This window comes from Tursiops truncatus, chromosome 6 (genome assembly GCF_011762595.2).
Source record: "Tursiops truncatus isolate mTurTru1 chromosome 6, mTurTru1.mat.Y, whole genome shotgun sequence".
Classification (NCBI taxonomy): domain Eukaryota; kingdom Metazoa; phylum Chordata; class Mammalia; order Artiodactyla; family Delphinidae; genus Tursiops; species Tursiops truncatus.
This window is the reverse complement of record NC_047039.1, coordinates 23,545,970-23,571,004: the sequence shown is the minus strand read 5'-3', so window position 1 is coordinate 23,571,004 and position 25,035 is coordinate 23,545,970. Positions and strand designations below refer to the sequence as shown.

Below are 25,035 nucleotides of genomic sequence, written 5' to 3'. Positions count from 1 at the left end.
GCTGACACCACTTATAATTTGGCATGGCCAGTCTGTCTAGGGATGAATTTGGGGCCAGATTTTAAATAATTGTACATATCTCATTAAGGTGGTTGGTGTTTATCCTAAAGGTGAGGGGAGCCATTGAAAGGCATTAAACCGTATGAAAGGAGCATTGGAGGAAATCTGCCAGTGTAGGAGCTCTAGTTTAAAGAGTGTAGCCTGTTCAAGAAGGCAGATGAAGTCATTTGAAGCAGGGGCAATTTGTTTGGAGTCCCTAGAATGTTAAGTGTGTTGACTTTTTGGGGGGTGGGTGGTGGGTGGTAGAGGGAGGAAGGATCCATTCATCATGGATATTGTTTTATCCAAATGTTGAGAGAGTAAATGAAGAGGTTAATAAAGCATTTTCATACCATTTTAGATGTTTCTAGATTGTAGTAATAAAGCATGACAACTTTTTAAACTTAGATTATATTTGTTTGTTTATATTTGTTGTTCAGCTTGCTTATAGTTATATCCTTATAACCTAGGTTTAATTTTTGGACCTGTCTGCAAATGATCCACGTATTTATCTATAGATGATCTATATACTTACACGTATGTATGACCTGTATATCTACCTGTATAGTAACTAATCATATATCTAAGTTAATATTCCTAGTGTGAGTTTTAGGTCCTGACACAGGATAAGAATGTTCTTTTTCCTATGTACAGGGTTGATTTGTTGTTGTTTCTTTTTGCTTTCTCTCTTTCAGGATCACTGTGGACCCAAGGAATTTTATGTATTTGGTGTGTTTTAAACAAGTAGTCATCATTCTTTTCCCTCAGCTTGTTCTAATTTGGGCATGGCTTGGTCCTTTCAAACTAGTTCTCTTCCCTTGGATGCGACCCCATTAATCTTTGAACTGTTTCTTGCTCATGTTACAAGATGTCTTAGATTCACTTTGTGCTTTTCCTGCCCAATATCTATCAGCCAGTTGTTTTAGCTCTTTTTATCAGGCAGTGGAATTTAGATAACAAAATCTGGTGCTGTGTGTCCTTACTGCTACTGAGATGCCCTTGCTTTCATTGGATAGGCTTGGGAAATAATAAATTTTGATTTTGTGTTGATATTTCCAATTCACATTTAACTTTATAGGGTTTTTACTTTGACTTTATCCTTTCTTCTCTAATGTTAAAAATTTGCATTCTTAGCAACAGTAGTTACTTTCCTTTATCCTACAGTATAAATATAGTAGTTTGAAAACGTTAATAACAGTAGAGTGATTGTAGGTTTGTATTTTATTCTCCTTGTTTTAAAAATGTATCCATGCAAGGATGTACAGTTGACAATCTGAATTATAAAATCATTTGAAAACATTTTCCCTCTGATTTTGTAACCAATTTGATCATTAGTTTGGTTTATTTGAATGAAATCTTTAACTTTTAAGGATTTCTTTAATGTTTTAATGTATTTTTTCAGTGTGTAAAACATTTATATAGTTCCAGAATCAAAGCTGCATTACTAAGGTATGTTCACATTCTCCCTTTTCTTCCTATCCCTGCACTGTACCCCTTCTGCCCCACTTTTATTAGTTTCTGGTTTATTTTTCCACTGTTTTTGCAAATTTAATCACAAGTATGTTTTTTACCTGCCTTTCTTAAAAAGAAGTTTGTGTACACTTTTGTTTCTTCCTTTTTACTTAATACATTCTAGAGATCACTTCGTATACACTCTTTTTCATTCTTTTGTGCTTGTAGTTCATTTCCTAATTATAAACACTTGGGTTGTTTATATTCCATTGCTGTGAATAACCTTGTGGATGTATTGTTTTGTATTTGTGCAGGTATAGTTTCAAGATAGTGAGATTGTTGGGTAAAAGGTAAATGTGTTTGTAATTTGTTAGTGTCAGAAATTACCTTTTAAAAAGGCAGATCTGATTATGTCACCTTTTACGTAAAACCCTCAGTGGCTTCCCATTGCTTTAAGGACAGAACTTCAAAACGTGGCCTTAAGGGTGTGCATATTTCTTAAACTTTGGGGCCTTGACCTCACCAGTACCACATCTCCCTTTGCTTTCCTCGCTCCAGCCATGCAGGTCCTTCTCACATCTCCCGTGCCCATCATCATCTCCGCCACCAGGGAGTGTGGCATTTGTTCTTTCCCTCTTCCTGGAATGCTTTTCCGTCCGGGTTTCAGTTATTCCTAGTTTCATTTAGAGCTTGTCTCAGGCATCACTTTTTTATGAAATTCGTTTTGTGTGAGTTTGCACATTTTATAATAAAGGTAGAATAGGGAACTTCGATATATCCACCTCTTGCTACAGTAACTAGCAGTTTTCTTGACTTTACTGAAGTCAAGTTCTTCTATTAGGGACATTGTTGTCCTTCCTGGTGCTTATCAAAATTACAGGGTTACATTTGTTCACATGATTTAATGGATTTTTGTTTTCTCAAAAAGGCTGAGCTTCATTAAAGTAGAGATTCTTCTTGTTTTGTCCGTAATTACTTTTCTAGTCCTTAGTTCAGTACTTGGGTTGTGAGTGCTCAAATTCCCTGGGCAGTAACTAGAATTGTCCAAGGGCAGGTTGAGGCTGTGTGGTTAAATGTGTGGTCTGTTGCACAGGGGTCTGTCAGACAGTCTTATTCAGGGATCTCAGTTAACACAGTGTAGGAGCTGATGATGCAACTCGTTGATAAGACTGTTGTCTGTGTGCCTGATGCTGGAGTTTGCAGTCCATAGGACAGGCATTTGAGAAGGGAAGGTGGATGTAATGTGGGGGAGAACCCAGACTGGAAGCCACAGCAAGACAGATGGAAAGCTGTGTCAGTTCTGTTGCCTCTGACCTTGGTTGTGTGGATATCCTGAAAGAACTGGCCCTTTGTCATGGAGGTAACCACACACACTTGGCCCAGGAGGCAGAGACTCTCAGGGAGCCTGGGGGAAGGTAGAGTAGTTGTTGCAGCCTCGCATCCTTGAAGCAAATGGGGAGTTCAGTGGGTGCAGACTGCAGATGTCCTACCAGATGTTTGCCCCTTCACTTGCTTCCTCCGCGTGCTGCACAGTAGTCTCTCTTCTGGCCCGCCCAATCTGGAAACAAATGGGCGTGGAAATCTTGGGGAATGCGATTTAGCCTAGCCAAGTGAAAACGTTGCAAAGCAAAACGATGAGTTCAGGGTTTTAAATTACCAAGTCAGGTTCCACATAAGGGACCTGAAAGTTTCTACAACTGCCCTAAAACTGCAAATTGAATTCCCCGTTTGTAAGTGAAAACATTGGTTGGTAAGGAATGGGATCCTGAAAATTGGATTAGCGGCATATGGTCAGATTCTGATTTAACTGGAGACCTTGAACACCTAAATTCTGCTGGGCTACCTTTCCCAGTAGAAGCAACCTTTCCATCCCTTCCCTTAACTTAATCTCCCTTTGCCTGAAAAACCTGCATTTGGCTTCCCCTAGGATCATCCCAGGAGGTCCCAAAGGGTGAGGTGCAAATTGTGACCCATGAAGAGGTAGGCCTACCCAAAAGATTGTCTAGTTTGCCATGAGAGAAATAGGAACCTGGGGAATATTTATGGGAATGGATGTTAAGGGTGTGAGTTGAAGGTGAAGGGAATGTAAAGTTGGGTTAGGCCAAATTTATTGATGTGGACCCATAAGGAGAGATTCTGGATTCAGTGTTACAGCTTGAGGGCTTAGAAAGGGCTCTGCTTGGTTGATTGCCTGAAACAAACCGAAGGGTGACCTGTACTAAGTGGAGTTGAGATGCCAGAACTACCTTGGTATACTGTAGAGGAAGGTATCCAAAGGCTTAGGGAGATTGGAGTATTGGAGTGGATTTGTCATGAAAGACTTACCCTTCCTGGGAAGGTTCACAACTCAGGCCTTATCCCACAGCCATAAGACACCTGCAAGACATCTGAACATTTGGTACGATAAGCCCCAGTATCCTTGAGAACTCTGGTCACTCTTCTCTGTAGATCAGAAATCACAGTGGGATCTGCTGGCACTGAACTGGGATCTGTAAATGCTGTGGTGACAGTTGGATCCTGGGTTGTCAGGTCTATTAAATGGTCTTTTTTATTTAGAATCAATCTCTGGGTTGTAACTAGTAATTTTTTGGTTACTCTGGTATTTTTGTGTAACCCTCTGAAATTTTTCCTTAAATTGACTCAGTGAAAGATAAAAGCAATTTTATGTACTTTCCATTCATAATTACTCTTCACCACAAGCTTTAGTCCATAAAGTAGGGTTCATCTAAAATACATTAGCCTTTAAATATATAGTTTATATGACTTGTGGGACTAATTTGGTGGACTCTTTTTGGAAGGTGGCGTCATTGAAACAATATAAAATGCCTGTACTCTGTTCGGCCTAGCAATTCCACTGCTAGGAATTTATGGTATAGATGTATTTGCACAAAGGTACAAACCTGTATGTGTAAGATTTTTCATTATAGTGGTGTTTGTGGTAGTGAAAAATGAGAAACATCTGTCTAATATTGAAGTTAACAGTAAAGTAAGTGATCTTTATGTCCATACTCTGGAATGTTCTGTCACTATTAAAAATAAGAAGGAAATAAAAATAAGAGGAAAAAATTTCCTATACTGCATGGAAAATGTAATGTTTAGTAAGAGAAGCAAGTTGTAGAACTTTGTGTGTGCATGTATGTGTTTTAAGATGTTTGTATATCTATACTTACTATGCTTTAAGAATTTGCATATGTCATTAGATTCACAGCAGTCTTTTAACAGTGGTTACCTCTGAGGGATGTGAGAATGATGAAGGAAGGGGGAGGAGGGCTCCATGTAAACAGTCTGGCTGCATACAGCTTCTTTTTTTTTTTTAGTTTATTTTTCTTGAATTTTTGAATTTTATTTTTATATAGCAGGTTCTTATTAGTTATCTATTTTATACATATTAGTGCATATGGGTAGCTTCTTAATCTGAGTTAATAGTAAGTAGCAAATTCCCCTTTGGTTTAAGGATAGTTGACTTTTCAGAGTCTTGCCTTTTTGATTTTTCTTTTTTTCTTTTTTTTTTTTGGTGAAATGTACTGAAAGTACAGAAGTAGTTACAGATCCATGGTTTGTGACATACCAACCGTGGAACTCTACACATTTTGTCATTAATTTCATTCACTCGGTCATGTATAGTTGTAGTTTGTTTATTAATGTAATGATTTATTCATGTATTATCCATGGTAGTAGTTCATTCTTCTGTTGATAAATATTGGGTTGTTCCCAATTTGAGCCTGTTAAGGTCCCCCAAGGACAAGAAGACAACAAGTTGGGGTTAGATTTTGCTGTAGGAGAAATACTTGTGACAAAGCCAACAGCCCCTTGCAGGACTGATGTATGTAGAGGAGGAAGAGGTTGGAGGGAACGTTTGGTACGATAAGTCTTCGGACTTCAGTGCAGTTCTAAGAAAGTTTAAGTAAGGCCAGTGACATGTCCTCCAGCCAAAGTTGGGGTCAGAGGAGTTCCTTCTCCTGCAGGAATGGACCTGCTTTAGCATCCTGCCTATGGCCAGTCATTGGCTAGAACAGCCTGTGGGAAGTGTTGGGCTGGGGGAATGGTGATGATGGATTCAGAACAGAGCAGCTCCCCATGTTAGGTGATCCAGCAGGCTCATTTCCATGACTGTCACGGGGCTCATGTGAGCAGACGTGCTGTGAACATTCAGGTGCATGTTTCTTGTATGCTTTTTTGTTGGGTAGACTTAGGAGTAGAATTGTTGGGTCGTATATTATGCCTATGTCTGGTATTAGTAGATAATGCCAAACTTCCAGTGTGGATATACCTATCAGTTTCTATTCCAGCTACAGCAGGGGTCCCCAACCCCCAGGCTGCGGACAGGTACCTGTCTGTGGCCTGTTAGGAACTTGGCTGCACAGCAGGAGGTGAGTGAGCGAAGCTTCATCTGCTGCTCCCCATCACTTGCATTACCGCCTGAGCCATCCCCCACCCCCGTCCATGGAAAAATTGTCTTCCACGAAACTGGTCCCTGGTGCCAAAAAGGTTGGGGACCGCTGGTGTAGAGCAAACAGAGAGCAGAGGGTGGGGGAGAGGGCAAGGGTGGAGAAAAGAGGGGGAGGGAATGGGTGGGAGTGGGAATTTTCTTCATCTTAAGCAGCTAAGATTTCTAGGGTGGTTTGTAACCATAGCATACTCATTAACCTATCTTGTCAGATAAACTTTTTTTTTTGTTTTAAATACACTTTATTTTTAAGAGCAGCTTTAGGTTCACAGCAAAACAGTAGAAAGTACAGAGTTCCCCTGTACCCCCTGATCTCACACAAGCACAGCCTCCCCCATTAGCAGCATCCTGCACCAGATTGTACATTTGTTAGAATGGGTGAACCTACATTGACAAATCATTATCATCCAAAGTCCATAGTTCACATAGGGTTCACTCTTGGTGTTCTATATTCTGTGGGTTTTGACATTTATAATATGTATCTGACATTATAGTGTCATACAGAATAGTTTCACTGCTCTAAGAATCTTCTGTGCTGTATTTGTTTTTTTCTGATTTCTGTCTTCATTCCATTGTGGTCATAATACTATGTAATTAAAAGCTTATGAAATTTTTTGAAGCTTGGTTTATGGTCCAACATATGATCACTTTTTGTAAATGTCCTGTGTGTGCTTGGAAAGAATGTGCTTCTGTCTTTGTTAGATGCAGTGTTCTATGTTTGTTAGTTTAACTTGGTTAATTGTGTTAAATTCTTCTACATCCTTTTTTCCTTTTCGTTTGCTGGTTGTATTGGTTACCAAGAGAAATGTATTAATACTCATATTTTGCATTTGTCTGTTTCTCCTTACTTGCGATAATTTTTGCTTTATCTATTTTGTGGCTATGTTACTAGGTGCGTACAATGTTTAGCATTGTGTATTTTCTTTACCGGTTGAGTCTTTTAAAATAATTGTCTTTCCTTAAGGCAAAAGTGTTATTAGAGGTAAAGGTTGATTAGCTTAATATTAATGTAGTTGCATTATCTTTTCTCTGATTAGCAGGTGCAGTGTATATCTTTTTTTTTAACCTTGTACTTTCATTCTTTGTACTATGTTTTGGACGTTTCTGTTGTCAGCAGTATATAGGTGGGATTTTAAAAATCTAGTCAGACAATACTTCTCATAATTGGAGTGTTTAGTCTATTGATATTTAAATTTAACCCAACTGTTGACATAGTTGGGTTTGAGTATGTTGTCTTAATAAGTGCTTTCTGTTTATTGTACCTGTTTTATGTGTCTTTTACTCCTTTCTTGGCTTTCTTTGAATGCCTTTTTTTTTTTTTCCCTCTGCTAACCTCAAGGTTACTTAAAACATGCATCTTTGACTTGTCAAAATCTAATATTTGGTTGTTTCCCCCTCTTCCTGGACACTTAAACTCCATTTATATTAGTTTCACTTACGTAGCACAGTTTGTGCTATTTTAATTCTGTGTATATTTTGTCTTAGGACACTATTAATTTATACAGTAGTAGCCATTTAGATTTACCCTTTTCATTGCTCTTCGTTCCTTGTTATAATTCCAGTCCAATCCAATTCCAATTCCATTTTCCTTCTGCCTGAAGAACATTCTTTATTTCTCCCCTGTTGTGTGACTCCTAATAGTGAATTCTTTGAGTATATGTTAGTCTAAAAATATCTCAAATTGATTTTCCCTTTTGAGGGATATTTTTGATTTGTATAGAGTTCTAACTTGTCAGTTTTCTTCTAAGGTGTTGAAAGAAGTTATTAGATTTTCAGCTTTCATTTTTTTTCTTAAGTAAACTGTCAGTTTAATATTTGCTGTCATGGATGGGATCTTTTTTACTTCAGGCTTTTATGGGTTTTTTTTTTTTTTTTTTTTTGGTCTTTGGTTTTCAACAGTTTTTATGATGTGTCTAGGTATATATTTCTTTTTATTTATATTTTGTGTTTATAGGTCTTACTGAATCTGTGGTAGTGTTTTCTTTTGAGAAGTTTGCAGCCATTATCTTTTAAAGTATTTCTTCTGCCCTGTCCCCCCTACCCTCTACTCCATTTAAATGCATGTGAGGCGTTCCCAGTCTCTTACCCTTTGCATGCTTCGTCCTTGGTATTTCTTCTGATCTATCTTTGTTCACTAATTTTTAACGAGGCCAGCCTATTGATAATCTATCCATTGAGTTTATTGTATTTTTTCACTTCTGGAAAATCTGGTTCTGTGATAGTTTTCTACCAAAGTTTTATATCTTATTTTTCTGTCTCTGAACATAATAGTCACAGCTATTTTATTTTTCATTTAATAATTTTATTTATTCCTGTAACCTTCCTGTAGCTTACTATAAAGTATGATTTTGTAACTGCAACACCTGGTAGCCCAGTGGGTCTGCTTTTTTTTGTTGTTTATCTGTCGTTTCTGCTAGTTTTTATTTTGTCTCTTTCTGGGCTAACTTGCATGGTTGCACATGTAGTAGATTACATTTTTTAAAGTGTTTGACATAATTTGGGGTCAGGATGATATTCCTAGAGAGGATTTATGCTTGTTCTGCCAGACGTCTGAGGGAGCTGGCAGCTTGGGATCACCTCTGCTAAGTTTTAGGGTAAAGAGGAGTTGCGGCTGGACTTCTTACCATTCCTCCAGCTCCCAAGAGCAATTCAGGATTCCATGTCATAGAGACGTGGGTTCACCAGCCCCCTCCTTCCTTTGGTAGTCCCTGGGTTCTGGTCTTTGGCCCCTCACCTGGCAAAGTTATTAGCCTCTAGCTGCCCCTTAACACTTGGCAGTTACTCTCAGGGAGAAAAGTGGTTGCATATGTGGGGTTTACCTACCACTCTAGGTCCTGCCTCTGGAAGCACTGCTATCTTCAAGTTCTTTGATGCCTTCAAGCATATGGTTAGTGTATGTGTCACTGTGTGTTTTCATGTTTTTGTCACGGAAGTTTTCAGTCATATACAGTCGTTCCTCGATATCTGCTGGCGATTGGTTCTAGTATCCCCAGAGGATACCAAAATCCATGGATACCAAAATCAAGTCCCTTACATAGAACGACGTAGTTTCTTGCATATAACCTGTGCACATCTTCCCATATACTTTGTCATTTCTAAATTATTTATAATATCTAATACAACATAAATATTGCATAAATGGTTGTAAATGCAATGTAAAAGCTGTGTAGATAGTTGCCAGTGCTTTCAGGAACTTTCTGGAATTTTTTTTCCCCTGAATATTTTTGATCTGAGGTAGGTTGAATCTGTTGACGTGGAACCCACAGATGTGGAGGGTGAACTGTACAATAGTCAAGAAAATAGTGTAAAAGATCCCCCTTTGTCTCTGTGACACCATTCCAGTGATCTTCCTGACCTTGATAGCTTCCTGGCTTCTGGTATGGCAAGATGTTCCAGGCTCTTCATATATTTCCTCCCGCTCACCTGGAATTAACCTTTTCTATAAGAAACACTGCTTCCCAATAGTTTTTGTTAAGGGTGTTCTTTTAGATTTTATTTTGATATTCTAGCTTTCAGGAGAGTGGTCTAAATTACCAGTCCATCACTACCAGGATTGTCCATTCTTTACATTGATTCCTGCAGGTGGCCTTTAAAGACACATCAAAGATTCAGGGTTGCTTTTTGCCAGTGGTTTTAGGCAGGGGTTGTTGTGCCACGGACGTTTTCTCAGTCTGGTGAAACTTGTGGATACCTTCTCAGAATGTTTCTGAATACAGTGAATAAAATACAAGGGAGCAAAGAAGAAATGTTATATTTAAATAGTTACTAAATATGAAAACAATGTTAATTTAGTAATATGGCTTTTTTGTTAATATGTTAAGTGACAGATAAGACATACAGAAACAATTTCATATTTTAAGGTACTAAAGTGACAGCTCTTGATGTTTATCAAAAAGTAAATTGAGGTGGTCTTTTCTCTCCTTTCACATATTGATCAACAAATAATTGATGGTAGGGAATACAAGAGAGCATAGTAGATCTGTGTGTCACAGCACTGTAATCCTGACACACTAGCTACCCAGAGTGAGGTCAGACTTTATAGGCCGAACCACTGTCCTCCATAAAACTGCCCTCACTACAGACACCAACAATAAACTTGGTGGTCCACAGGCCACCCATGTTTCTGACCACCTGGCTACGAATTCGGGGGTCCTCGTGATCTCATGTTTGATAATTTACTAGAACAACTCAAAGAACTCAGGAAAGTGCTATACTTATGATACAGTTTCTTTATAGCAGAAAAGGATCCAAATCCATGACCATCCAAAAGAAGCACACAGGACAAGGTCTGGAAGGGTTTGAATGGGAATCTTCTAGTTTTCTTCTGTGGAGTCAGGAGTATCACTGACCTGCACATGGATATGTAATGGTGCATGGAGTTAGAGTATTGTTGACCAGGGAAGCTCTCTCCGGCTTCTATGTCCAGAGTGTTTATTGGGGTTTTGTTATGTGAGCATGGCTGATTGAATCATTGGCCATGAGGTTGAGCTCAGTCTTTAGCTTCCCTCCTTGAAAGTTGGGCTATCGGGATTCAAAGCTCCAATCCTCTAATCCCGTGGTTGGTCTTTTTGGTGTGGCCAGCCCCATCCTGAGTCATCTTGTTAGCACAAACTATCTAGGGACCCACCATAAATCACAAACACTCCTGTCATTTAGGACATTCCAACGATTTAGAAGGTACTTCCCAGGAACGGGGGTGGGGAGGGGGCAAGTTCTAGCCAAACTCTTTGTTTTACAACAGTCACCAATTCTGTTGTCACAGTTTGATGACTAATGCCCTGATGGCTGACCTACTCCGGTCATGTCTTGTTCTGTGGCAGGCCTCATAACTTAATTTAGAAGTAGTTGATGAGGGCTTCCCTGGTGGCGCAGTGGTTAAGAATCCACCTCAGGGGACACGGGTTCAATCCCTGGTCTGGGAAGATCCCAAATACCGTGGAGCAGCTAAGCCTGTGCGCCATAACTACTGAGCCTGCGCTCTAGAGCCCACGAGCCACAACTACTGAAGCCCCCGCGCCTAGAGCCCATGCTCCACGATAAGAGAAGCCACCGCAATGAGAAACCTGCGCACCTCAAGGAAGAGTAGCCCTCGCTTGCCGCAACCAGAGAAAAGCCCGCACGCAGCCACAAAGACCCAATGCAGCCAAAAAAACAAAAAAAACCCGAAGTAATTGATGAGCTTAAAAGCTGTTTTGAGATCTGTAATAAATGCAGTGGGGTGGAAAGATCTGTGATTTCTGTTGTTGAGAAAGTCAGGAATACTGGTAAAATAATGTGGTTTCATACGCTCATGATGGAAGGAAGTGCTTGCTGTATAATTCAGGTGAAAGTTAGGAAAATGAAGATAGAATTTTTCCCTCATCCAAATTCATGATACTTGTGAATTTTGTCCATCCTTAAGAGCTCCTTTGTTAGAACTTGGTGGTTGGATGTCTCGTGATTTAGGCTGTTTAATAATTTTGTTTATATTGATATGAGAGTTTGTGGCCCTGAAGGCCTTCAGATATACACTTGGTATGTACTGTAGCCAAACACTGGGTAATTAACAATGCTGTGTTCAAACAGCCCTTCATTTTAATCTTGAGGTTTTAGCCAAAGGGACAGCCTATGCTGGAGACCTCTAGAGCACTGGTTTTACATGCCATCCATTGAAACATTTGTGACTGGGCTTTCTGGTAAATTCTTTTGGGTACTTAGGAAGGTTCTGAGTTGTAATACAATGTTTTTTCTTTCCAGATTTATAGAATCTAAAACTATTGACCCTTTTTCTCTCTTAACATTTTATTGTGAACATTTTCAAGCATACAGAAAAGTTGAAACGCAGTCGAACACCTGTATACTCACCATCCAGATTCAGGAATTGCAAATACTTTGCCACCTTTTTTTTTTATATAATTTTTTTAAAAATTATTTTATTTATTTATTTTTGGTTGCATTAGGTCTTCGTTGCTGCGTGCGGGCTTTCTCTAGTTGTGGCGAGTGGGGGCTACTGTTGGTTGCGGTACAGGGGCTTCTCGTTGCACTGACTTCTCTTGTTGTGGAGCACAGAGTCTAGGTGTGCAGGCTTCAGTAGTTGTGGCACGTGGGCTCAGTAGTTGTGGCTCACGGGTTCCAGAGCACAGGCTCAGTAGTTGTGGCACATGGGCTTAGTTGCTCCGCAGCATGTGGGATCTTCCCAGACGAGGGCTTGACCCGTGTCCCCTGCATTGGCAGGCAGATTCTTAACCATTGCACCACCAGGGAAGCCCTACCACCTTTTCTTAATCTATTTTTAAAAATCACATCTTAGGAAATAAGCTACAGACTTTGGAGTACCTACAGTAAATCTGTGTTGTTGCCACCAATTCCAGATTTTGCTGTTCTTCTCTCTCTGCTGTTGTTTTCCCCAAACTTTTTATTTTATTTATTTATTTTTTTTGCGGTACACGGGCCTCTCACTGTTGTGGCCTCTCCCGTTGCAGAGCACAGGCTCCGGACGTGCAGGCTCAGCGGCCATGGCTCACGGGCCCAGCCGCTCCGCGGCATGTGGGATCTTCCCGGACCGGGGCACGAACCCGTGCCCCCTGCATCGGCAGGCGGACTCTCAACCACTGCGCCACCAGGGAAGCCCTCCCCAAACTTTTTTAATGAAACTTCCTATACACTGAAAAGTTAAACCTATAGCTGAGTTATACCTGTATGTTTTCCATTGAGATTCATTTGCTGACATTTTGTTATACTCAACATTTTTTGTTGTTAAGCCATTTGAAAGTTGCAGTAAATTGCAGACATCATGATACTTTTAAAAATAAGGATTTTTTTTGTAACTACAATATCATAATTAAGAAATTAAGAAAATTATTTCTTGTTTAATATTCAGGTCCTATTCAGATTTTAGCCATATGTCATTTTTCACATAAATATTTGTGATAGCATACATTCCTCCCCACACTTTGAACCCTTTGTGACGACAACTGTAAGACACTTGTTGGCAGCCCAAACTTCAGCTTAACACTTGGTGTGTTTAGCGGTTTGTACTTTTCCACTAGTGTTGAGATTTCTTTGGAACATGGCACTTTTGCTTAAGCAGTTTTAGAAATTTATTTTCTTTTTATAAATAGCACTGTTTGGTGATAGCAGCTGGCAGCAAATATTTTGATATGTAACTTTCTAAAAAAAAATATTTATTTATTTATTTATTTTGGCTGCTCCAGGTCTTAGTTGCAGCATGCATGTGGGATCTTAGTTCCCCTACCAGGGATCGAACCTGTGCCCCCTGCAGTGGAAGCACAGAGTTTTAACCACTGGACCACCAGGGAAGTCCCTGTGTTTATTTTTAAAATAAGAAATTTATCTCAGCTATGTTACTTGTAGTCTGTATGCCCACGTGCATTTTAATTTCGGTGCCGTAGGTTTTTATTATTTATTGTTTTAACATCTTTATTGGAGTATAATTGCTTCACAATGTTGTGTTAGTTTCTGCTGTATAACAAAGGTGCTGTAAGGGTTTTTTTATATATGAATTTATTTATATTTGGCTGCGTTGGGTCTTCATTGCTGCACACGGGCTTTCTCTAGTTGCAGTGAGCCGGGGCTACTGTTCATTGAGGTGCGCGGGCTTCTTGTGGTAGCTTCTCTTGTTACGGAGCACGGGCTCTAGGTGCGCAGGCTTCAGAAGTTGTGGTGTGTGGGCTCAGTAGTTGTGGCTCGCGGGCTCTAGAGTGCAGGCTCATTAGTTGTGGCTCACGGGCTTAGTTGCTCCACGGCATGTGGGATCTTCCCGGACCAGGGTTCGAACCCGTGTCCCCTTCATTGTCAGGCGGATTCTTAACCACTGCCCCACCAGGGAAGTCCCGGTGCCGTAGGGTTTTAATTTCCAAAATGGAACAAGTATAATGTGTGCCTTATGGTGGTTGTGTAGAGTCTGAGTTGATGCATATATAGCAGTGTGTGACACACAGCATGTGCTTGGGGACACTTGTTTGTGAAATTGTGAGAATCTTGTGTTCCCCTTTCAGCTGGTTACAGAAATATTTTGAGTTTCGAAACTAAATTCATGACATGTTTTAAAGATTGTTTAGCAAAATTGCATGCTTGGATAGTTAATTATATTTAATACAGATGGACTTATAGCAAAGGGAAATAAATCCAGGATCTTCTTTTCCCCAGCTTTCTTTACGAAAAATTTTAAATTGAAATAAAAGTTCAGAGAATAACATTAGTATGTTCTTTGTATAGATTCAAAAATTAATATTTTGTCATTTTCACTTTATTGTTTGTGTATGTATCACTTTCTTTCCATGAACTATTTGAAATTCACTTGCAGACATTAATTCAGCCTACCTGTAGAAATTTCAGCATGTATTTCCTGAGAATAAATATATTCTCATGTATAACTACAGTGTCATTATTGTGCTTTTAAAGGTTAATGATAATTCCATAATGTGTCATCTACTATATAGACCCTATTTAAATTTCCCCAGACTTCAATGTCTTCTATAGCTTTTTCCCCTCCAAACCATTCATTCAGGGTTTGCTTGCTGTCTGCTTTTAGTCTCTTTTAATCTAGAGCACTATGTCTATCTTTTTTTCTTATGACATTGACCTTTTAAGGAGTGTATTCCATTTGTCTTGTAGAAACTTCTCACATTCTCTTGTATCACCTGTATTTCTTAAAAACTGGGAATTAGGTCTAGAGTCTCAAGTAGATTTAGATAAAGCATTTTTGTCAAGAATGTTTTATAATGATGTGATGTACCTTGCATCACATCACATCTGGAAGCCTCTAAAGTGTGGTTGGCTCACAATTAGTGGTGTTGAATTGTTTGATCCCTCCATTGTCAAGAAGCATTTATAATCAACAGGTAATTTGGGGTGATTCTTTGGTACTGTGCAACATTATTTTTTAACAGCCTTTCACTGAATGGTGTTAGCAATCTGTTGGGTTTAGTCCTGAATACAGAGCTATCTTTTTTATTGGCTTCAATTTAAGCTCCATTTGACAACATTTTGTGTAATATTTGAAAAAAATTATGACTCCTGCTATCTTAGAAATGAGACTGTGCTGTCTCAGGATTTAAGATAAGATCAAGCAGTTGGAATAGAATTGCAACTCAAAAATGGGGAAGAACTTTTATCTGGAATTTTGTTTTCTTATATTATTCAAAAAGCTCCTATATCATTCCCTTCTGCAACTCTTTTTTTCAATCTGTGTCTTATACTTTTTAAAAAGTATTATAACAGTTTCAACCTGAAAATTTTAATGAAGTGGTAAGCAGTAGAAAAATCATACCAAGATAAGCTTAAATCTGCTAGTGAGAAGGGTACATACTCTTTAGACCATCAGTAAGCTAAAATTTTCATGTTATAGAACCAAGTTGATTTATTAAGTTAAGAAACATTGATACTTGTGTAGATTAAAATATTCTTCAGTCTTTGAAGCAGCTTTGTAAAGAGTGTCAGAGAAAAGGAGCAGAGTCATGGGATGTTTTTAAAATTGGGAAATACTGCATTATTTATTATATAGCGATGAGAACAGAAATTGATAGAGAAGATAGAGATGGGATTGTTAAAACATATGAAAGGGTTGAATTTAAACACAGTTTATCTGTTATTATAGTAGCAGAGGCTACCAACCAGCTGGTGAATTTGTGGTGGGAAGATGAGTAGTTCTCTTCTGTTTGCTTCTGTCTAACTAGCAGATAGGAGGATGGGCTTGGTATTGTCAAATGCCCACTTGAGATAATGAGATTATAAATTGGGAAGTTTTTCAGCCCCATTTAATGGCTGAAATTGTGGGTGCAGTAGGAAAGGAGTTGGGTTAGGGTTTTGCCAGAAAGTGACAGGAAGAGAAAAGCAAGGGAGTCACTCTAGTGGTTGACCATCTGTGGAATCTAAGCTGAGTAATGAGGGAAGTTAGTCCCCAAGGAAGAAAAAGGTCAGGCTGTAGTTTGGAGGTAGTGGTTGCATCAAAGAATTGTTGGAGTGGAATTTCTGGTGTAGGAAAAGTGGAATGATCAGAGGTGGTTTTGAGTGTGAGATGCTTGAAACAAAGATTCCAGAGGTATTGTAGTCATTGGTGATGAGAAGGTTGAGGTTGTGGCTGTGGAGATAGTTGGTTGGAGTTGGGTAGGTAGTTTGAAATGAGGATGTCAGAGAACCAAGGGAGCACGTTGTTCAAGGATCATATGTTGCCAAGAATGTGATGGAAAACAAGTAAGATCTTCAAGAGTGTGTGCAGATGACTAGAGGATTAATAGGTGGATGACTGCAACGAAAAGGGGGGCCTGTTATTACTAGTGCTATGGCACGTGCCTCCACGTTGGGGTGTTGGGGTAGGAGAGATTGTGTAAGTAAGGTTGTTTGGGGAACACAAACAACCAGTTTGGAGAGAGCTGCTGGATGGAGGGGACCCTAGATAGACTTTTGCTACAGACAGACTGCCTTTCAGAAGGCAGCAGAAAGGTTTGGGCAGATGGGGGAAGAGGGCTGTAGGGTTCCAGTAGGGAAAGATACATCAGAGTGGGAAGAATTGAATGGGGAAGTGAGATTTCTGGTGCTGAAAGAGGTAGAGTGATGCGAGGCTTACATGTCTGTTGGGTGGCCTTGGGAAAGACAAGTGTATGTCTTTGTTGTCATGACAGCCTAGACTTTGTTGTCATGACAGCCTAGACTTCATTTCCTTACCTCAGTGCGTGGGGAGGCAGGCTGGTTGTAGCTCCTAGGAAGAGCACATGAACCTTGCATGGGAAAAGTCACCTTCAGAAAAGCTGCTGCTTCCATGTTTTTTCTATACAGGCATACCTTGTTTTATTGAAGGTTTGTGGCAACCTGGCATTCATTGGCAGATGATGGTTAGCATCTTTAGCAATAAAGTATTTCTAAATCAAGGTATGTACATAGTTTTCTTCAGGTATAATGCTACTGCAAACTTAATAGAGTACAGTATAATATGAACATAACTTTTATATGCATTGGAAACCAAAAAATTAGTGTGACTCACTTTATTGCAATATTTGCTTTATTGTGGTGGTCTGGAACTGAACCCTCAATATCTCTGAGGGATGCCTGTATAACTTATTGCCACTTGAAATACTGTCTTTTTTCCTTACTTATTTGTGTACTGTCTCTCCCCTTCTACCTAAGCTTCAAACAGTAGGCATTCTGAATATTCATTAAATGAATTATAAAAGCCATTTGTTTTTAAATTTCCCTTGAAGTTCTATATAGTTAAGCATTTTTACCAGTTGAAATGATTCCTCTCTCCCTTGTTATTTAGGCTTTTTAATTATTTTAACTATTTTGTTGAATTTTAGTCTCTAGAAAATTCATTCCCTTCAATTCTTAAACCTGTGAATGCATGGCTGTATGATGTAGACATGATGACTAACAACGAGAACTGAACGTAGTCATGTGGTTCAGTGAAATTTGTGGTGGATATTTTTGTGTTCTATGAGAATACATTTCCATATATGTTTTACTACGTGGACTGTAAACTGGACCCAAATTTCAATTAAATGATAAACTGACTTTTTTGCATGGGTATGGAAATTTCTTTGAGGCTCCTCCAGAGTTATTGGATCTTCCGCTCTGGTTTCCTGAAGCTTGGGAGCAGAAAGGGAACTGCGAAGTCTTATTGGCTGTAATCCCTTCTTTTGCCCAAGGCTGCTGGTTTACTGACCATACCTCTAGCTGTGGCTCAGACTTGAAGTAGCTTCCAGTGCTGCCTCACCCTCCAGCTGTTGTTCCACCATGCACCTGCCACACCTCTGTTGCCCACTCCAGTGCCTTGCTGGGTCTTTTTGTGTCCCATCAAGAATATGGGACCTGCCAGTCTAAATCTTTTCTGACATGCCAGTGTCTACCCTTTTCTGACTTTTGCCAGCAAAATGGATTGGCTGCCAGCAAAATGGGTTGGGATACAATGGGGGAAGCCGGAAGCCAGATGCTGTATTATGTTTAGTTGACCCGTGAGGAACTGCACTTTTCCTTGTTGAGGGGTCTAGTACCTCCTTTTCTCCTGCTTCTCTGTGTTGTCCTTGGCACTGAGGTCTGAGGAAATAAAGTTAATTACTTCCTGGCAAAGTGTATTTTAGCTGATGTTACGTTTAAAATTTGTCATGTTTGATGGCTTACTTGGAGTAGTTTGCTTTTGTGATGCTCTAGTAATGAACTATTATTTCACTGTCTTACAGAGTACTTAGGATTTCACGTATTTTTGCTGAACTTATTAAAAAAAAAGGCGCTTGGGATGATGGATTAACAAGAACATTGAAATTCTGTGAAAACTTTCAAATTGGAGCATACTGAATTTTCACCCTAGTCCAGCAGCTCTGCTGCTCACTTAAATACAGATGAATGAAGACCCCATTCGGGAAGACACCTGGCCAGCGGTCCAGAGCTGATGCAGGTAGGCAGTGCAGTTCTACACTTTAGTACAATAAATTTAAAACAGTTGTAAAAATGAGAAATGCTCTCATGTAATTCGTAGTGGTTTGCTATTCCTAAAGCTTTGTGATTTCCAGTATTTTAAACACATACACATGTGAAAGAAACAGGTTTAGGTTTTTGAAAGGTAAGGATCATATTAATTTTTTTTCCTGTGGTCTCTTGCAGTAAGTTATAGATGTCCAGTAAATACAGCAAGTGAATTGTAAATACTTGTAGGATTATAGTAAACAAAGGATTTATCATTTGTTTTTGAAAGAAGATGTGAAAGTGAGATGACTAGCTGAGTATTAGATTTAGTGAGATTTAGGATATTTATAGGGAAAAAGGTAAGCTCAGTTTTTTGTGTATTTATTTGAAAGAACTTTACTGGAATGAAATGTATGGAAATGAATATTTAATAGAAATTAATTCTTATTTTTGAGGCACACAGCCGATACTAGAAGTTTAGACTTTACATGATTTTTGTCCACCCTAAAAACAAAGGTTAAAAATCTTATAGGCTACAAAATAAAATAGGTAAGTAGTATTTTCTTTAAGATTTATGTTTTTCTCCATTCCAGAAATACATTTGAATATTGGAAAAAACCTGTCATAACATATTAAGGTTCTTTGATAAATGAATCAGAGAATTCTGCTAGGAAAATTACTATTAATCTTACAAGTGGTTGCTATGTGATTTAGAATTTATTATATTTATTAACTGTAGTGTTTGGAATTCCTTTGTAGAAGAGCCACAGGGATTAAGATTTTTAAGTTTCTCTTTTCTCTTTGATTTTAGTTCCTCTCGTAAAGATAATATTGATTTAACTGTTAAATATTTGTCAGTAAGATTAACTTGCAGTAGTGGTGACTGACTGAAGTATAAGTCACCTGAGAGGTTACTATTTAAATTCCAACAGGCTCATCAGCTCTGTCCTGCTCTTTTATTAACTGTATAAACATTGGTGCATTTTGTATCTTCTTAAGCCTTGGTTTTTCTCATCTAAACAATGGGACTGTTATGGTATGTATCTGTTGGGGTTATTATGAAGAATAAATGTGTTTATGTTGTCAGGTGCTTAGGTAGGTGCCTGGCACATTATAGCCGCTCTGCAAAAAGCATTTTTTTTTTGTTGATCATATTGTTTGTAACGAAATGTTTATTCCATCTCATTAGTTGCAAAAATTGCTGTCAAGTTTTTGTTGATCAGTGAACGCCCCATGTTTCTGTCATTTGAAATAGTAATTCGTACCCTCAAGTTCTTTTTATGCACACCATTCTAAATTCAGCACTCCTATTTTCTTCACTGATTTAGTCATATTCTTAGGAGAGAGAATTGATTAAAGTGATGTGTAGTATGGTGTAAGTAATTGAAGGAGCTAAACCAAGAGATGTTACTGTTAAGGGAGAGATTGTCTAATCCTAGCCAGTTCTTTGATCTTATATTTTCTTACTCTTTGATATTTTTTAGAGCATATGGCCTAGTGCTAAAGACAAAGTAGGTACTCTGTAAATTCTAATCAGCCTATTGATGAATATTTTAACATATGAAACCCTGGGGTCATTTATTGTTTTTCACTGTTGTGTATTATACTCTATTTTAGAGAGATACTGATCCCTTGATCAGTATTACTTATAAACTAGTCTTAATCATTTTCCCTGTTAACATAGACATAAGGCTTTGTTACTTTTAAATCCCTGTATCAGTAACGAATGTGCCCATTTACAAATAAAGAAAATTCACACACAAACGGGGTTTCTTTTTCTCATGCAGCAAGAAGCCCAAATAGGCATTCCAGAGTTGATATGGTGGCTCAGCTATGCCCTTAGTCTGGTGCCATCTGAAAGGCTAAAGTGGGGGCCTTCAGTGGATAAGGCTCCTAGGATGTTTCTCTTCCTCTGTGGGCCATTGTGTAGCTGGAGTTACTACATGAAGGCTCCCAGAGCAAGTATCCCAAGAGAAACAGGCACAGTGGCATGGTGTCTTCTCTTGGAACCTTGGAAGTCATACAGGTTCACTTCTGTTGCATTTTGTTCATTGAAGCAGTCTCAGAGGTCTGCCCAGGTTCAAGGGAGTGGGCATGTACTCTGCTCCATGGGAGAAGTGTCAGAGAATTGTGGTCATGTTTTAAAACCACCACAGTGGGCAACTCCTAATACCTGACAGTGCTTGACATTAGGGTGTGAGTGATCAATAAAAATTTGAAAATTGAGTTTTCTGCATTCTCTTTATGTACCTAGTTCAACATATTAGGGATTTCTTTTTTTTTTAATTAATTAATTATTTAATTTTTGCTGCGTTGGGTCTTTGTTGCTGCGCACGGGCTTTCTCTAGTTGCGGCGAGCGGGGGCTACTCTTCTTTGTGGTGTGCGGGCTTCTTATTGTGGTGGCTTCTCTTGTTGAGGAGCATGGGCTCTAGGTGCACAGGTTTCAGTAGTTGTGGCACGTGGGCTCAGTAGCTGTGGCTCATGGGCTCCTGTAGAGTGCAGGCTCAGTAGTTGTGGCACATGGGCTTAGTTGCTCTGCGGCATGTGGGATCTTCCTGGACCAGGGCTCGAACCCATGTCCCCTGCATTGGCAGGCATATTCTTAACCACTGTGCCACCAGGGAAGTTCCAGGGATTTCTGTTTTTAAAATAACTTAGGTTTATTTATATAAATATGTTGGAATTTAATTGGTTACTAAAGTGGTAGTTTATATATACCTAATGACGTTGGGCAGCAAGTCCTTTTTTACAGTAAAGCTTTTTTCATATTTTTTTTTTCCTGTAAAGTTAGCCTCCATTTTTACTAGTTTACCAAAGGTTGCAAATTTTCTCCTTTTATGACATTATACTGATAGGTACAGGGAATGGTAGTAATAGATATCCATGTGCCGAATACTCAGATTAACAACTATTTTTGCTATATTCAAATATTTTTAAAACCTTGATTTTACTTTTATCAAATCAATAAAAATTCATGGGTGAAATGTCAAGTAGTGCCGAAGACTTATATCAAAAAGTAGGCACTCCATTCATTTTGCTGTTTACCTTCAAAATTTGTAAATGAGTACACAAATTTCTCTTGATCTGAAAAATTTAGATATGTATTGAAACCTGTGGAGGATGACGGCTTTTTCACGTAACATCTTTTTTCTCCTGTTAACCTTTTTTTTTTAAATAATGAAGTCAATATTTAATTTTTTTATTGAAGTAAAGTTAATTTACAGTGTTGGGTTAGTTTCAGGTATACAACAAACAGATTCAGTTGTGTATGTATACATGTACATATGTATGTATTATTTTTCAGATTCTTTTCCATTATAGGTTATTAACAAGATATTGATTATATTGGGACTTCCCTGGTGGTCCAGTGGCTAAGTCACCACGCACCCAGTGCAGGAGGCCTGGGTTCGATCCCCGGTCAGGAAACTAGATCCCACATGCTGCAACTAAGAGTTTGCATGCCACAACTAAAAGATCCCGCCTGATACAACTAAGGATCCCGTGTGCTGCAACGAAGATCCCGACCGCCGCAACTAAGACCTGGCATAGACAGACAGACAGATAGACAGACAGACAGATAAATGAGATTTTTTTTAAAAAAAGATACTGAGTATCATTCTATCTGCTACTTTTCTTTGCCTCAGTTAGTATGATAATCTCTAGGTCCATCCATGTAGCTGCAGATGGCATTATTTCATTTATTTTTTTATGGCTGAGTAATATTCCTTTGTATATACGTACCACATCTTCTTTATCCATTCATCTGTTGACAAATATTTAGGTTACTTCCAGGTCTTGGCTATTATAATTAGTGCTGCTACAAATATTGGGGTGCATGGGTTGCAGTATCATATGGTAGCTCTGTTTTTAGTTTTTTAAGGAACCTCTATACTGTTCTCCATAGTGGCTGTACCAGTTTACATTCCCACCAACAGTGTAGGGAGGGTTCCTTTTTCTCCTTTCTCCACACCCTCTCCAGCATTTATTATTATTTTGATGATAGCCATTCTGACTGGTGTGAGGTGATACCTCATTGTACTTTTGATTTGCAGTTCTCTAATTAATGCATGTTGAGCCTCTTTTAATGTGCCTGTTGCCCATCTGTATGTCATCTTTGGAGAAATGTCTGTTGAGGTCTTCTGCCCTTTTTTTTTTTAGATGTTGGGGGTAGGAGTTTATTAACTAATTTATTTATTTTTGCTGTGTTGGGTCTTCATTTCTGTGCGAGGGCTTTCTCTAGTTGTAGCAAGCAAGGACCACTCTTCATTGCAGTGCGCGGGCCTCTCTAGTACTATCACGGCCTCTTGTTGCGGAGCACAGGCTCCAGACGCGCAGGCTCAATAGTTGTGGCTAACGGGCCTAGTTGCTCCGCGGCATGTGGGATCCTCCCAGACCAGGGCTCGAACCTGTGTCCCCTGCATTAGCAGGCAGATTCTCAACCACTGTGCCACCAGGGAAGCCCTGCCCATTTTTTGATTGGGTTGTTATTTTGATATTAAGCTGTATGAACTATTTGTATATTTTGAAAATTAATCCCTTGTCAGTAGCATCATTTGCAGCAATTTTCTCCCAGTCCGTAGATTGTCTTTTTTCATTTTGTTTATGGTTTCCTTTGCTATGCAAAAGCTTTTAAGTTTAAGTAGGTCCCATTTGTTTATTTTTGCTTTTATTTCCATTACCGTAAGAGACAGATCCAAAAAAATATTGCTGTGATTTATGTCAAAGAGTGTTCTGCCTATGTTTTCCTCTAGGAGTTTTATAGTATCCAGTCTTACATTTAGGTCTTTAATCCAGTTGAGTTTATTTTTGTATATGGTGTTAGAGAATGTTCTAATTCCATTGTTTTACATTTAGCTGTCCAGTTTTCTCAGCACTACTTATTGAAGAGACTGTCTTTTTTCCACTGTATATTCTTGCCTCCTTTGTCGTAGATTAATTGACCATCATGCATGGGTTTATTTCTGGGCTTTTTATCATGTTCCATTGATCTCTATGTCGGTTTTTGTTTCAGTACCATACTGTTTTGATTACTGTAGCTTTGTAGTATAATCTGAAGTCAGGGAGCATGATTCCTCCAGCTCTGTTCTCCTTTCTCAAGACTGTTTTGGCTATTGGCAGTCTTCTGTGTTTCCATACAAATAAAATTTTTTGTTGCAGTTATGTGAAAAAGGCCATTGGTAATTTGATAGGCATTGCATTGAATCTGTAGATTGCCTTGGGTAGTATGGTCATTTTAACAATATTGATTCTTCCATTCCAAGAACACAGTATATCTTTTGTCTTCAGTTTCTTTCATCAGTGTCTTACAGTCTTTGGAGTACAGGTCTTTTGCCTCCTTAGGTGGGTTTTTTTCTAGATACATTCTTTTTGATGCAGTGGTTAATGGGATTGTTTCCTTAATTTCTTTCTGATATTTTGTTTTTAGTGTATACAAATGCAAACGATTTCTGTATATTAATTTTGTATCCAGCAACTGTCAAATTCATTGATGAGTTCTACTAGTTTCCTGGTAGCATCTTTTAGGACTTTCTATATATAGCATCATGTCATCTGCAAACAGGGACAATTATACTACTTCTTTAGCCTTCTAAGTTTTGGCTAAAATGGTACTTACTGTTTCTATCATGATTACTGCATAAGTACTGAACTTTTGAGCCAAGTAATGCAGTATGATTATTTTTTTTGCACATTTTTCCTGGAGTTTAGTGATTGCTTTAGTTTTTTTTCTATTTGTTTAAGTTTCTTTGCAAGTTGAAGTCTCTTAAACCCTCCAACAGCTCTATAAAGCTCCTCTCAGTATAATTTCCTGCATGCCAAATCCATCTGTCCGTGTTTTTCTTAGAGGATTTTTTCCTAGTGCCTTCTGTCCTTTTCTCATCTGTTGATTATTCTCTCGACCTGCTGCAACATTGTCATCCTTGGAATTTCTTTTTCCTCTTTTGTATGTTAGATTCTCCTTTTCTCCTGGTTCCCATGCATTTTGTCTCTTAGTGTGTACTCTTGCCTGGGTAAAGCATGTACATCTTCAAAAGTTTCAAGAGTAGGCAGTGAATGAGTTGATTGTTAAAGCTGCAAGTGGAATGTATAGTGATTCATTCATATTCTTTACTTTCCACTTCTCAGATTTCCTGAAATTGTCTCTAATAAGAATTTTAAAAAATGCACATAGAAGATGGAAGTTTTTTTGGACCTTGTATCAACATTGTTGTTATTCTACTCTCATGCTTTATATTTGGCAGGGAAAAGATTCTAGGTTGGAAATAACTTTTTCTTTCAGAATTTTCCAGGCATTGCTCCATTCATTGTCTTTGAGATCCAGTGTTGCTATTTGGGGAAGTTGTATGCCATTTTCATTTCTGAACCTTTGTATGTGTCCAGTGGTTTTTTTCCCTCTTCTCTAGAAACTTATTTTTTTTTATTTTTTGTAATTTATTTATTTTTGGCTGCATTGGGTCTTTGTTGCTGCATGTGGGCTTTCTCTAGTTGCGGCGAGCAGCGGCTACTCTTCGTTGCGGTGTGTAGGCTTGTCATTGCAGTGGCTTCTCTTGTTGTGGAGCACAGGCTCTAGGTGCGTGGGCTTCACTAGTTGTGGCATGCGGGCACAGTAATTGTGGATCATAGGCTCTAGACCGCAGGCTCAGTAGTTGTGGCACATGGGCTTAGTTGTTCCACGACATGTGGGATCTTCCCAGACCAGGGC

The 25,035-nt window shown here is 38.8% G+C and overlaps 1 protein-coding gene across 2 annotated transcripts in view; it reads left to right on the top strand.

The window, feature by feature from the left end:
* The window catches only part of SPIN1 (spindlin 1), a 65,159-nt gene that overhangs the window by 4,338 nt on the left and 35,786 nt on the right, over positions 1–25,035 (top strand). The window contains exons 1-2 of one of the 2 annotated variants that reach the window (XM_073805889.1): positions 524–576; positions 18,112–18,326. In XM_073805889.1, the coding sequence (XP_073661990.1) occupies positions 18,275–18,326 (52 nt within the window). In that variant the 5' untranslated portion in view covers positions 524–576; positions 18,112–18,274. Of the gene's footprint in view, positions 1–523; positions 577–18,111; positions 18,327–25,035 lie in introns of those variants that run through there. The other variant, XM_019936249.3, reaches the window with a different exon arrangement.